At 32.6% G+C, this 13,272-nt stretch overlaps 1 protein-coding gene across 1 annotated transcript in view; it reads left to right on the top strand.

The window, feature by feature from the left end:
- Nucleotides 1-693: 693 nt before the first annotated feature.
- The window catches only part of Sec3 (exocyst complex component Sec3), a 15,143-nt gene continuing 2,564 nt past the window's right edge, over nt 694-13,272 (top strand). Inside the window, exons 1-22 of the mRNA XM_080154602.1 lie at nt 694-766; nt 1,189-1,251; nt 1,465-1,522; nt 2,010-2,151; nt 2,795-2,884; nt 3,249-3,346; nt 3,744-3,850; nt 4,203-4,311; nt 4,624-4,702; nt 5,062-5,162; nt 5,329-5,502; nt 5,811-5,924; nt 6,242-6,340; nt 6,607-6,679; nt 7,583-7,703; nt 8,345-8,495; nt 9,333-9,421; nt 9,785-9,839; nt 10,691-10,821; nt 11,948-12,088; nt 12,750-12,878; nt 13,160-13,260. Of these exons, the coding sequence (XP_080010728.1) occupies nt 747-766; nt 1,189-1,251; nt 1,465-1,522; nt 2,010-2,151; nt 2,795-2,884; nt 3,249-3,346; nt 3,744-3,850; nt 4,203-4,311; nt 4,624-4,702; nt 5,062-5,162; nt 5,329-5,502; nt 5,811-5,924; nt 6,242-6,340; nt 6,607-6,679; nt 7,583-7,703; nt 8,345-8,495; nt 9,333-9,421; nt 9,785-9,839; nt 10,691-10,821; nt 11,948-12,088; nt 12,750-12,878; nt 13,160-13,260 (2,245 nt within the window). The 5' untranslated portion in view covers nt 694-746. The remainder of the gene's footprint in view (nt 767-1,188; nt 1,252-1,464; nt 1,523-2,009; nt 2,152-2,794; nt 2,885-3,248; nt 3,347-3,743; nt 3,851-4,202; nt 4,312-4,623; nt 4,703-5,061; nt 5,163-5,328; nt 5,503-5,810; nt 5,925-6,241; nt 6,341-6,606; nt 6,680-7,582; nt 7,704-8,344; nt 8,496-9,332; nt 9,422-9,784; nt 9,840-10,690; nt 10,822-11,947; nt 12,089-12,749; nt 12,879-13,159; nt 13,261-13,272) is intronic.

Genomic DNA, 13,272 nt, shown 5'->3' with positions numbered 1-13,272 from the left:
CGTCAAAAAAAGTGGCGGATTCCTTCGGATTCCGGATTCTTAGTTTTGGCGGATTCCGGATTCGGATTCCGGATTCTAGCAATATTTTAAAAGGATTTTTAGAAAAATTTAAAAAATTAAGTGCTACATATGTCCTAAAAATCAATGTTCTTGGTATTCTCTATAATTCACTTTCGAGAATCGAACCATATTTTAAAAGATATTATATATAATGATGAAAATCTTTGCCTTCAAAGAGGAGGAGTTGAAAGAAAAAACTCAAGACGCTAATTTTAGCCTACCAAATAAGAATCCGGAATCCGCTATTAATAAACGGATTCCGGATTCGGATTCCAAAATTGGGCGGATTCCGGATACGGATTGCCATCCCTAATATAAACATTAATACAAAGTTTCAAGAGGTTCAAATACCTTTAATTATATTTGCATTTTTGTCAGTTGTAAAAGTGTCAGTATCCAAATAACATCTAAATTGTACATTAAGATAAATCAATGTATTTATTGTCAGATATACTAAAAAAAATTAAATTGTATCAATTTGGTAAAAAAAATCTAACCTATATTTTTCGAAAATTGTCATTTGTCCTTTAGGTAAATTTTTATGATAAAAAAATATGAAAAAAATTATTATTTTGGTGTAGGTTATTATTCTATATACCCGGTAATATTAGTGTAATATATTAGATGTAAATTGCTTTTTTAGATATTTAAAAATGTTTTAGAAAGTACACCAAAGATTTGTCAAAATGACTGCTATAAGATTAAGGTAATATCTAATTTTAAAGCAACAAAATGAAACAAATAAAAACTTTATGGAGTAGAAATGGTCATTAATCACAATTGATGAGTGAAGATATATTGAGTTTATCACTAGCTTCACTTGTGATACAAATTTAAAATTATCTTTTGTTGTCGTTTTCTGTTTATAAGGTTGACTTGTTTTGATACACCTACCAGTTGTTACTGAAGCATTTTTATAATCCATTAGATATTTAAAGGTGGCTTTTGATAACTCCTATATTAATTATTTTCGTTCTTGGCTGTATCTCGTCTCGTGTATCTATAAGAAAAAACAACAATACTAGAATTCTAGAATAAGTTACACACAATCTGACAGACTAATATTTGTCTACTATAGTACTTACCTACCTAAGAAATGCAATGAATATTACGTAAAGTAAATCGTAGGCTGCAGAAGGAGGTGTTCGATGCGACAGAAGAACATTTGATTGGTCTTGGACACATCATAAGGTATCAACCAAATATTTATTCCTCACTTAACTATTAAAAACATTCTAAATATGTTTCTTGTAGGAGTTTTAATTTTGATATTTATTATGTAACTGTAATTAAATGTCAATGTATTGTGTAAATGAAAATATAAATGATAAAATCTTTCGAGTGTTAAAGCCTTTGTTCCACATTATTCCCTACTATTATCTTCAAATATTGTTATATTTTTAGGCAAGAGAAAGATAAAAAGAAGAAAAGAGATTGGCTTCTTGCTATTGCTTCAACAAAGGCAAGACCTATCCTATTTTAAACTATTTTATTGGTTTTTAAATGCCTAACCCCTGCGGGGGGACTTATTTGTATTTTCATATCTTAACCTAACCTGTTTATAAATACTGAATCAAATTAGTATTTTAACACTCCTGCGTTTGTCATGTCCGACGTTTGGGACTCTAAGTATCCGCTTCTCTTAATGGCTGACTCCTTACCACAGAAAGGATGTTTTTTTATTTTTCTAATTTTACAATATTCAATATTGGTTGTGACAGAATTAATTCCCTTTTTATTTTTGGCTCATTTTTGTGAACTTAAAATTTTCCAGGAGGGTTCGAAAAACCGAAATTAAATCAACATCTCTTTTTCTATAATATAATATGCATATGTTAAGTACTTATTCTATGTTAAACCATACAAATTAAATATACAACATCTACGAATAAATGACAGTTTTCGTTCTTTTTATTTAACACACATACATCCAACTACTTTGTATCCAGGATGTACCAGTGTATGTAAAACTGTACTTGCTGAAGAAGAATGAGAAAGAGGTGTTTAAAAAGAAACAAGAATGGCATATCAGAGATCTTAAGATATTGGACGGAGTCTCCAACGAGTCACTGGATGTTAAAATGGATTTAGGTAAGAGCTGCATAAGTATTACAAAAAACACGCTTCAGATGTTTCCATACAAATGGCATGATAAAATCGTCGTATTTATATCTTACTTTGTATGGATATTATTAGTAATGATTCCCTTGACGATTGGGCACTAGCTTCTCTATGACTAGCGGATACGCCCCCAAGAGGCCTCTAGTGGCACTTTAAATGTTTATTTTATATTTAAAATATGTCTATATTGCGTTTGACGTTTATGTTTGCGTTGAACTCTCTTTCTAAAATCGAGAACGTAAAAAAAAAATTTCTAGGGGCGATTTCTCTTGGGAGGGTGGTGGTACCCTCCCCCAAAATAGTCAAAAACCTTCCTGGGACCTATGAGAATCTACCCTGTTAAGGACAACCCGATCTGTTCAGCGGTTAGCGAGATCCTTCGGTACAGACACACAGATACACAGACACACAAACATTCTGTTACATTAGTATAAGAATTACTATTCAAAATATAAAATATATGTCCTTTTAATACTTCGAAATTTTTTACAAATGGAATAGCTTCTTTGTTTAATATTCAATATCAAAAGTCTTGATAATATAATTCTTTTAATTTGTCGAGCATCGGTTAGTTTGATGTTGATACCCTTGTATTTGATGTTCATTTATTTAGATGACAAGTATACATGGAACTTTAATAAGTTTGAAGAAAAGGAATCATTCCTCAAAACTCTACAACAAATGTGTGATAAACATAATATAGGTAGGTAAACATTTATTAGGTACCTACCTAATAAAAATAAAACATTTTATAATTTTATTTAATTTTTATATTTTTAAACTGTTCATATCTCTACCATTGATACCTATTCTGTCGAGTATCAAATATGTGGATCATGGAAAGAAAACGACGTAGCGGGTTTCATCGAATTTTCACTGTAGCTTTGGATAGGTTATTTTAGGTTTGGTACATGTTATTGATTGTCCCGTAGGGTTAGGAAATAGGCCCCACAAGGTTAGAGCCCTCTGCAGGGGCTAAAAATAGAAGAAAAGTTGTTATGAAAATAAGACGAAACACTGTACATCATTTTTTTTCCATGATCCAAATATTTAATATTTTTTGTTAGGTCGAAGAACCAAGTATATCAACATGACCTGGGTTTCTGGAACGGCTGACCATAGTGTTAGAGGTCAGGGGGGTACAGAGCAGACTAACATAGCAGAGGTAAGTACTTGTAGGTGAGGCTAAGTTCCATAGACCATAGTGTCAGAATTCAGGGGGGTACAGAGCAGACTAACATAGCAGAGGTAGGTACTTGTAGGTAATGATAGCCATGGATAGAGGAGCTTTTAAATAACACTGTACTCAAAGTTTTATATCTTTGGTTTCATATTCGTTGTCTAAAAAATTATGTGTACTTCATTAAATTTTGATAGGTTGGTTCCAAACTAGCAGTGTTACAACTTAACAACCAACAATTGAATTTCATTCTACATAAGAAGTAATTTTGGATCGTTTGAAAGAAAACAAAGTAGCGGGCTTCTTGATATTTTCACAGTAGCTTTTCTCCTATTTCTAGCACCTGTGGGGCCAATAACTTATCAAATATTTTCATTTACAGGCTGACACGGGTTATCAAGCAATCAGCGAGAAAGAAGCAGCTGATTTGAAAGCTCTCATGGCTGGATGTGAAAACGCCATTTCTGCTGCTGATCAATTTGCTGACAAGTAAGCAAATTGAGATCCATTCTTCAACTTTCATAATTTTCTTTCTAGTTCTCAAAAATTGTTAACCGATTCCTTGCCTTTCCTTTTAGTACCTAGCGAAGTTTCTCTATAATTATAGACTAAGTAATGATTTTTTTGGTTAAGATAGCCCTTAACAAAAAGCACCTAGCATAGAACTTATTGTTTGTAAAGGTTTCGCGATATTCTATCAGTAGTTAATTATCAAATATTTTTTTTATGATTACAAAACATCTACTCTATTACTCACTTTGTCCGTTAGTCCGTCTCTTTTTGTGCTTTGCTATTAAAGATGTTGTCATCCTTTCCCCATTATTAATACAATATTTTATAGATTAGCCAAAGAGTTGAGTGTCTTGGATGGTGATAACATTTACAGTATGATGGCCTCTGAGGATGCTGTTAATAATCTTATGCTGCACCTTGCCACCAGTATTAAAGAGGTATGTACTCGCATCTTGCGGATTTATTTTAAACTAAAATGTTATGAAATTGACTCTTGCGGATTTATACCTACTAAAAATGCTTTTTAAAATAATTAGGTTAGGTTAGGTTATCAATATCACCTTGAATTTTAAACTGAAATCATGGACAATAATAATAGTTGCATTTTGCTGATTTATATAAAACAACTTACTACCTACATGACTAGTTGCACCTTTTGGATTTTCACAAGCGGTAGAATTTAAAACAAGATAATAAAGAGAAAGTTAAATTATCCTTTAAGGTTCTATCTTAATAGATCTGAATTTTAGGTAGAAAAACTGGAGGGAAGACTTAACCAATATGATGACTTCTTGGAACATATTAGGGATTCTATGGAAAAAATGGAAGGTAAGAATTTTAATTTATCTATATAGTATCAATATATAAACAAGGATATAATAATGTCTCTAAACATAATTGGAAGACTTTTATTGTAAAAGAAAAGAAGACTGTAATTCTGTAACACTAAAAAATATGAAGTCTTAATCGAAAAATTGTTCAGAAATTAAATTAATTCGGGGAAAAAATCACGAAACCTAAACGTGATTTCAGCTGTCGTTGGGGGTCAACACATAGGAGAATTGACAACCTTTAAATCTGCCCCCCAAATATTATTTTAGATTTATTTTGCTTGTTAGCTACACTTGAATCAAAACTAAATACTAATATTCTTTAATATTCTTGATTCATTGAATATTTTATCTCAGGCAAGACCGAATCATTGGAGACAGTGAATAATAACAATGCTTTGCTCCTCACTGAATTGGATAATATTATCAACAAACTTCAGATTCCCTATGAATATCAGGTATTAAATAAATAAAGTAATTTAATCATAAATCTAGGGCGCTTGTCTATGAATAATTTTTACGAGAAAAAAAGGACAGCAGATGGTTTTTAACTTTTTCTCTATGGATGAATTTATTTATATTTTAATTATTTATCAGTAACTTCTAACTAACTCCAATTTGTAGGTCATCCTCCAAGAAGCTGACTTGAACAACCCCGATTGTTTACCTCCCGTAATAGAGGCTGCCCAAGCCCTGTCCACCTCCCTGCTGGCACCAATCCCCTACAGTCTTACTAAGATGGCTGCCGTTCAGGAACAGAGGAAGCGTTGTGAACGCTGGAAGGATAAATTTTCAAAGGTAAAAAAAGTTCAATAGTGATATTACTATCAATACAGTTTAGGTGGTTAAGAGGGTAGTTAGATCTATAAGTCTGAGGTTATATTAAGTTTTTAATAATGCACTATGTTTGTAATAAAGATCCAAAAGAGATAAATACTAAAAGGCAGAGACAGTTACTTTAGCAATTACAATATGAATATTTAGTTAAAAGTAAAGGGAGAATTCATTTATTTTCCCCTTAATACACAAGAACAAAGAAAATAGATGTAAAATTGTTTTTAAAATATTGAAGTACAAAAATATCCATTACTCCTAATATTTTTCAGAGTTTTTGTCGCCACATGACGAACTCCTTCATCCATGTTGGAAACGAACCAGGAGAAAATTTGCAACAAAATTCTACAAGGCTTGCCCTGCCTATAAGATCTACAATTCATAAGGTACACTTCTTTGTTGTAGATTTCCGTGGATAGTAAAATTAAAAATTGTATGAATACATCCAGTTTTGTTGTCGCCGATTTGCCAAAGGCCCGGTCAACAAAACTGGTATTAATTTATATTTTCTTTATTTCATAAGTCGTGGGAAATTGTTTAAAATACGATACTATACATTAATTACAGTATGACATAGATCCAGGGGATATTTTACTATATTTAAATAGGCTTAGGTTCAACTAACAATGCAGAGAATTATGAAATTAGAAGTTGCTCCCTTAAAATCTTACCATCGATCATTTAAAGTTTTTGATATTTTTAGGAGTTGCTGCCATATGCGCCTCTAATGCATTGGCTGAAACAACTGGAACCAAAGAACTACTCAACACTTCAGAAGCTTTACACTTCCAGCTTAGCCAAGGAATCTTTAATTTTTGTTGTATCAAAATTCTTTAATAAACTATTTAAACTGGATTTTTATAGTAGATTCAATGGCTTTTTTATTCTAAATATCTACATATAGCCACCTTTTTGTTTGCAAGACTTTTGTCTTCCCTAGCTGTACAATGTACATTATAATGGACTGAGCCTGTTTTTTTTTTATAAGTTTTTGTAGTCTTAAGTACCTAGACATTGACAATTTTTTGAAGAAAAAAAAACAAAACAAAAATAAATATTGATTTTCAGTTGTATGAAAGAGACTTGTCAAGATTTATCAAGGATGCTTACATCAGAGTGTGTGGCTCCGCCCCAGCACCAGGTTTGTGTACATTAATATACCTTTAATTAATAGGAAATTGTTTTTTTTTGTATAATGTCTTTATTTCTTTTAACTACTTTTGAGGCTTGTCTCTAAAACATCGGCCATTAACGTCTCCATAGACCAATCTCATAAATAAATCTTCTCATATGCCCGGGGTATTAGAATTTGAACCAAGTGTCTGAAACCATATTTGACACTTATTTTTCGACCAAGCCATAATGAATAGGTATATTTCATCACTGGGAGCATTTCTATCTATCTATCTTACTATAAACTATCTATCTATGTATCTAGGGGCTAGCCAGGATATATCTAGTAAGAAAAGTTCTAAGCTGCATATGTATAGTATCCAACAACGACTAGGAGTATTTCTATCTATCTATCTTACTATAAACTATCTATCTATGTATCTAGGAGCTAGCCAGGATATATCTAGTAAGAAAAGTTCTAAGCTACATATGCATGGAATCCATCTGCTACTGGGAGCATTTCTATCTATCTTCTATCTGACTATAAACTATCTATCTATGTATCTAGGAGCTAGCCAGGATATATCCAGTAAGAAAAGTTCTAAGCTCCATATGCATGGTATCCAACAACTACTAGGAGCATTTCTATCTATCTATCTGACTATAAAATATCTCTCTATGTATCTAGGAGCTAGCCAGGATATATCTAGTAAGAAAAGTTCCAAGCTTTATATGCATGGTATCCAACAACGACTAGGAGTATTTCTATCTATCTATCTTACTATAAACTATCTATCTATGTATCTAGGAGCTAGCCAGGATATATCTAGTAAGAAAAGTTCTAAGCTACATATGCATGGAATCCATCTGCTACTGGGAGCATTTCTATCTATCTTCTATCTGACTATAAACTATCTATCTATGTATCTAGGAGCTAGCCAGGATATATCCAGTAAGAAAAGTTCTAAGCTCCATATGCATGGTATCCAACAACTACTAGGAGCCGACAGAGACCTCTGGGGAGGAGATGAAAACTCGCAGATTAGAGAAAGGTAAGAAAAAATTTTCAGTATGGCTTCAAAACCGATTAATATCCGCTAGATTTGAAATACTTTTAAGCCATACTAAATTCATGTACACAGTATAGCATCGTATTATTGACGATTTTCTACGAATATTAAATTGAAAAATCATTGAATTATACCCAGTTTTGTTATCTCGTGGCATATTCCCCTTAAGGATATCAAAACAGGTTTTATTCTTTAAATGTATATAAAACGATAGATAATATCTACCTAATATTTTTTGAATAAAATAATAAACATATCATTCATGTTAAGTTGTTTGTATATTAATTTAAGCTTCATTGTCATATCCCTCCCATAAATTAGAATTTCCACAGTGATGTATTTAGACAAAATGTAATAATAACATGTACGATATTTTACTGCAATTGTTTGAATAATGAAATTTGAAATATCAATTGTAAGTACAGAGAACCTAGTAACTGGTAGATAATAGTTTGTTTGAAAATAAGGATTGCCATATTTTGGTCAAGTTTAGACTTCTAGCTGAATTTTAAAGTAATAAAAAGTTGATTTCCTTGAAGCTTTCAGACGGCTGACGCACGGATGTCGAGCCTTGAAGATTTTCATTTCCTTTCGTAAACCTTTCAAAACATCTCCATTTCTAGGTTTGATGCTACCCTAGAATTACTACTGTCCTGTTTGGAACCAGTTGTCATGGCCGAACAAAACTTTTGTCTGGTTTTCTTCAAAATGGACTCCAAAGTTTCAGATGCTCCTATTAGACACGCAGCTGCTAAGACAAAGACTCAAAAACAGGTAAACAAAAGTCTAGAAATATTTTCTTTACTTATAGAAAGCTACTTTTACAATAAGTCGCATTTAAACAGTTTAAACATGCCTAGTTATATTATGATTTGTAAAAAAAAACATGCAGTTAAAAATTCGAAATATTTTATTAGGCTAGATTCAATGTCAAAGAAATGAAAACTTTGAGCTATTATCGTATATTCGGCCAATTGAGCAAGCTTAAAACCTTTACATTACAATACAGAGAAGCGGGGGGGGGGGGGCTATTGGGATGTGAGTTGCAATAGTATCACTTATTCAATGGCTCAAAAACTGGTACTTTTATTAAATGTTGATTACTTGGTTCCCAACTAGAGGAGTGTTAAACCTTTTCATCCAATAAATCCTAACAATTATAATTTTTACCTGTTATTACCTAGAGATTGAAAATATTGGAGCACATTATAGAAAAGAAAATTGTAGTTTCACCGGTATTTTAAAAATAATTTGCTTTGAAAATGCTTAAAACTTATCAATATGCTTTGTATTTAAATTATCTTTTTAAGTTTTTGGTAATGAACAAGGTTGTTGAGTTGAACACTTAAAAACACCAATGCGGGCTCCCAATGCTTTTGGTTTATCGGGGCTTTCACAAAAAGTGCACGTTGAGCACTAATAACCAGTTCTCTTATTTTTTAAATGGATTGAAAATTGGGGAGGGAGGGGGCTTTTCCTAGCACCTGCTGGGGTTATAATCCTGAGGGGATTCTTAGTACCTAATCCTAACCTAACCTGACCTAAAGTAATTTAAATTACCTAGCTGGAACACTATAGTCAACACACAAACAACTTTACTTTATATCTCAGGTTACGGAAGAAGTACGAACTATGATGAGCCAAGTATTCTCAAGTATGGAGGGAGAGTTAGTCACTTTCCTCAGAGAGTTCGAAACCAGGCAAACAATAATAAGAAATAGAAGAGAAAACTAAAAATAGTCGATTTAAGACTTCTTAAATATTTACCTATAATGTCAAAATAGTTTTAAGATGAATATCAATGTACTCATATAAAGTGAAACTTGTATCTGGCTAAAATAACGATCCATCCCCTTTACCCCCTCCCATCCTAATGGATGAACGAACTGACCAATAAATGATGTCCATGTTATCAATCTATATTGACGACAATTTTTCCCCTGTCATAATATCCACGTATATTCTAAAACTTAACCTTAGCTTACTTCAGTTTCCATATAATATCCCAGTCTACCTTTCATTATTTTGTTTATATTCTTTGACTTACTATTCTTTGAAAACAGAGACTCGTTGAATTCGATGTACAGCTATGTTAGGCTCAGCTCTCATGTATTACAGGTTTGAGTTCGTTGTTGTTTTAATATTAGAGTAAAACAATTGAGGGGAGGGGGAAGGGGTTAAATAACTGTATTTTCCCATCCCATGGACCCTGTGTCGACCTTCAATTGGGTCTTTAAAAGTAAGCCAACAGAGTCGCGAATATTAACACAGCAAAGTCGCTATAAAAGAGCAGAAAGCAAGTTACCAGACGAAAAAGATCCCCAACATGGGGTTTCAGGTAGTTGTCTGGTTATACTGTACTTATGCATCTTTATTCTAAGGAATATGGATCGATATTTCTCCCATTGTCCTATCCTACGTTTCCTTTCTAAATTTAAGTGTTTATTACAACACTTAAAGACATTTTTACAAGGTTTTGGACAGATAGACGGACGGTCGGCCATGACCTGTTATTAGAAAGGTGATTTTCTTTAAAATGATTTTTTGTTGGTTTATCTGGTTATAAAATAAAAAAAGTGAGTGGATGGGGGTATTGTTATTTTAGCCAGCTGCATGCATCACTTTGTTAGAGTACACACAAATCTGGTGCAACATTCAAGTATTGATATATTGTTTAACACAGGACACCTTTATAGGAATATTGCAGGGATCGAAAGGGATAAGACAATGGCTGATTAATTAATGTACATCCCCAATGTTAATACACTAAATTAACCCTTCTGTAGATTACATTTAGTGGTTGAAACGTTTAAACACTCAACTTTAATAAACCAACCAATCAAAATTCATTATAAGTCCCCAAAGTTGTTGTGCCAACGAATAAGAAAATGTTATTAAAAATCTTTTGGAGACTAGTGTAATAAACAGCCCTCTCTCTCTCTCTGGGAAAATTGACATTGTTTTTTTAGGCCCAAGACACAGGATCCTTCCTGGCCATTACTCTGGGGTCAGCATTGATACATACCAAGAGAAATTTTGACAGGCTCATGCAGTCTCAACTCAGAAGCATTGAGGATTCGAAACCTTCAAGAAAGAGCAAGTAAGTAGGGTCGGGCCGGATATCCGGCTGTTTTCAGTATCCAGCCGGATAACCGACAATATAATCTTTTATATTATACAACAAAAATTCCATATAAGTATTGGGGATTCTAAACCTTCTAGAAAAAGCAAGTAGGGTTGGGCCGGTTATCCGGCCATTTTAAGTATTTGGCCGGATATCCGACAATTAAATAGGGTCGAGCCGGTTATCTGGCCGGATATCCGGCAATATAATCTTTTATATTATACAGCAAAAGTTCCTTAGAAGTTTTGAAGATTCTAAACCTTCATGAAAGAGCAAGTAAGTAGGATCGGGCCTGATATCCGGCAATATAATTTTTATATTATAAAACAAAAGTCTCTCAGAAGTATTGAGGATTTTTAACCTCCAAGAAAGAACAACGAAGTTAGTTTAGGAACCTTTTTAATAGGTTAGTAATAAGTTAGTAATGAATTTGTTGAATTTCTTAGAATAAAGTTAACTTTCTAAAAATTATACTGTCAAAAAAATGCATCGCGCTATTTCTTGAGTAGATCTCGTATATAACAAAAAATAAACAATGGTTTTTGTCTGCTAAATATCCCTTTTTAAGTTCGACGAAAAATGGGGTCATATTAATTATCTAGATATATTATGTCTATTAGGTTAGGTTAGGATCAGGGAGGGAGAGGACATTGGAGTTTTAAGTATACCAGACCCCAAAGTTGTATAGACACGTTCTCTCATTGGTTGGCTTTCTGTTGGACATACTAGCAGTTTTCAAACTTTTCCACTAATAATTTTCATCTACTGAGGGTTAATTTTATTTATCATGGTTAAGAGGGTTAATCAAGTTATCATCGATTACATTATAAATACCTATAATAGAAAATTATTTCCAATATGGCTTAGATAGTTATTTATATCCGCTGGAATAGAACCGGTTCTCAGTCATTCTGAAAATTCATTTATGTATCACATCGAATTATAAAAATATCTACAAACGAATAAAAACCCACAAAATTACTAGTACTCACCTACTAGGTTTCTTAGAATTAGGTAATATTATATTTTTTTATTTTATCATCCGCGGAAAGCTGTCTATAATACGATGTACCTAATAAATAACATGAATTTTTATTTTCAGATGTGGAATTATAAATTTTGTGAGTAACCTGGGCGAGTTTCTGACGCTGACTGAGAGAATCTTCAGAAATTCTGACCGAAGATCTGATATTGAGAAATGGTATATGACTATTCTTAGCTCTATTGGAGATAATATACCCAGGTAAATGATATTTAGACTTTGTCTTCAAGTCTTAACTTTGTATTGAATGTTATCAGTGCAGCAATCGATATATTCTTACTTAAATGTTGCTTCAGATTTTCATATACCTACTCTATTAAAGTAAAACTCACATCTGACTAAAATAACGATCCACCCTTACCTTCTAACTGACCAATAAATGAGGTCCATGTCAGCAACCTAAATTAACGACAATTTTCCCTGTCAATAATAATATATCCTAAATATTATCAATTAGTGTAATCCAAACTTGTAGATGAACAAAGCACAGCACAGTTATGTTCATAATTACCGAAGCAAAAAAGTAAAGAAATAATAATGCATATTACCTAAGTTCTTTTTCTGGTACAGTCTCTCTTTAGGGAGGGAGGAGACATTGGGCTGTTTATTACACTGGTCCCCAAAGTTTTATAATAACGTTTTCCTCTTCGTTGGCTTACCAACTTTGGGGACTTTAATTGATTTTTTATGATTAATCATTAACTTGAATCTCCAAATGTTTTCAACCACTTACTATAATCTACAAAAGGGGATAATTTCAGTTTATCAACATTGTTAATGTACATCAATTTATTGGCCATTGTCTTATCCCTTAGGATCCCTGGTCTCTTTTTTATTATTTAACCTCATCTTTGATATTAAGAATTGCCAAGGAGCATGGAAAAACTCCACAACAAGTTGTAATCATGGAAAATTTCCACCATCTCCATTCTGAATTATCCGCTTTGAAAATAGCTGTTCTGGATAATTATAAGAAGGACTCAAAACAAAAGTAAGATAAGTTTATTTATATTATTATAAATTACGCCCTCCGACCTTCCATTTTTAGATTTAATTTTAAAAAGTAAAGAGAAAAAAATTTAAATGGTAATTTTTTTTGAGGGTGTGTAGATACTCTTCGCTTAAACCTTCTTTGAATCTAAAAGAAGCTTCACTGTAAAGGAGGATCTTATCGTTTAGGCTAAACACCTTCAGCAATAAATTGCAAACAAAGGAGAGAAAAAAAAACATTTTATCGCAATTCGATTTTTGTAGAATAGCTTTTTTTCACAGGTACCATGATGCCTTGCAGAATTATGTGAACCAGTATTTTGGGCGACCTCTGGAGAAGGTTAATCAGTTCTTTGATGGAGTCTCTACCAGATTAGCTTCAGGTACAATATACA

Source organism: Acartia tonsa, chromosome 3, assembly GCF_053477335.1.
Source record: "Acartia tonsa isolate MP-2025a chromosome 3, ASM5347733v1, whole genome shotgun sequence".
NCBI classification, from domain to species: Eukaryota; Metazoa; Arthropoda; class Copepoda; order Calanoida; family Acartiidae; genus Acartia; species Acartia tonsa.
The sequence above is the reverse complement of the archived record's forward strand: the minus strand, read 5'-3'. Positions and strand labels throughout refer to the sequence as shown.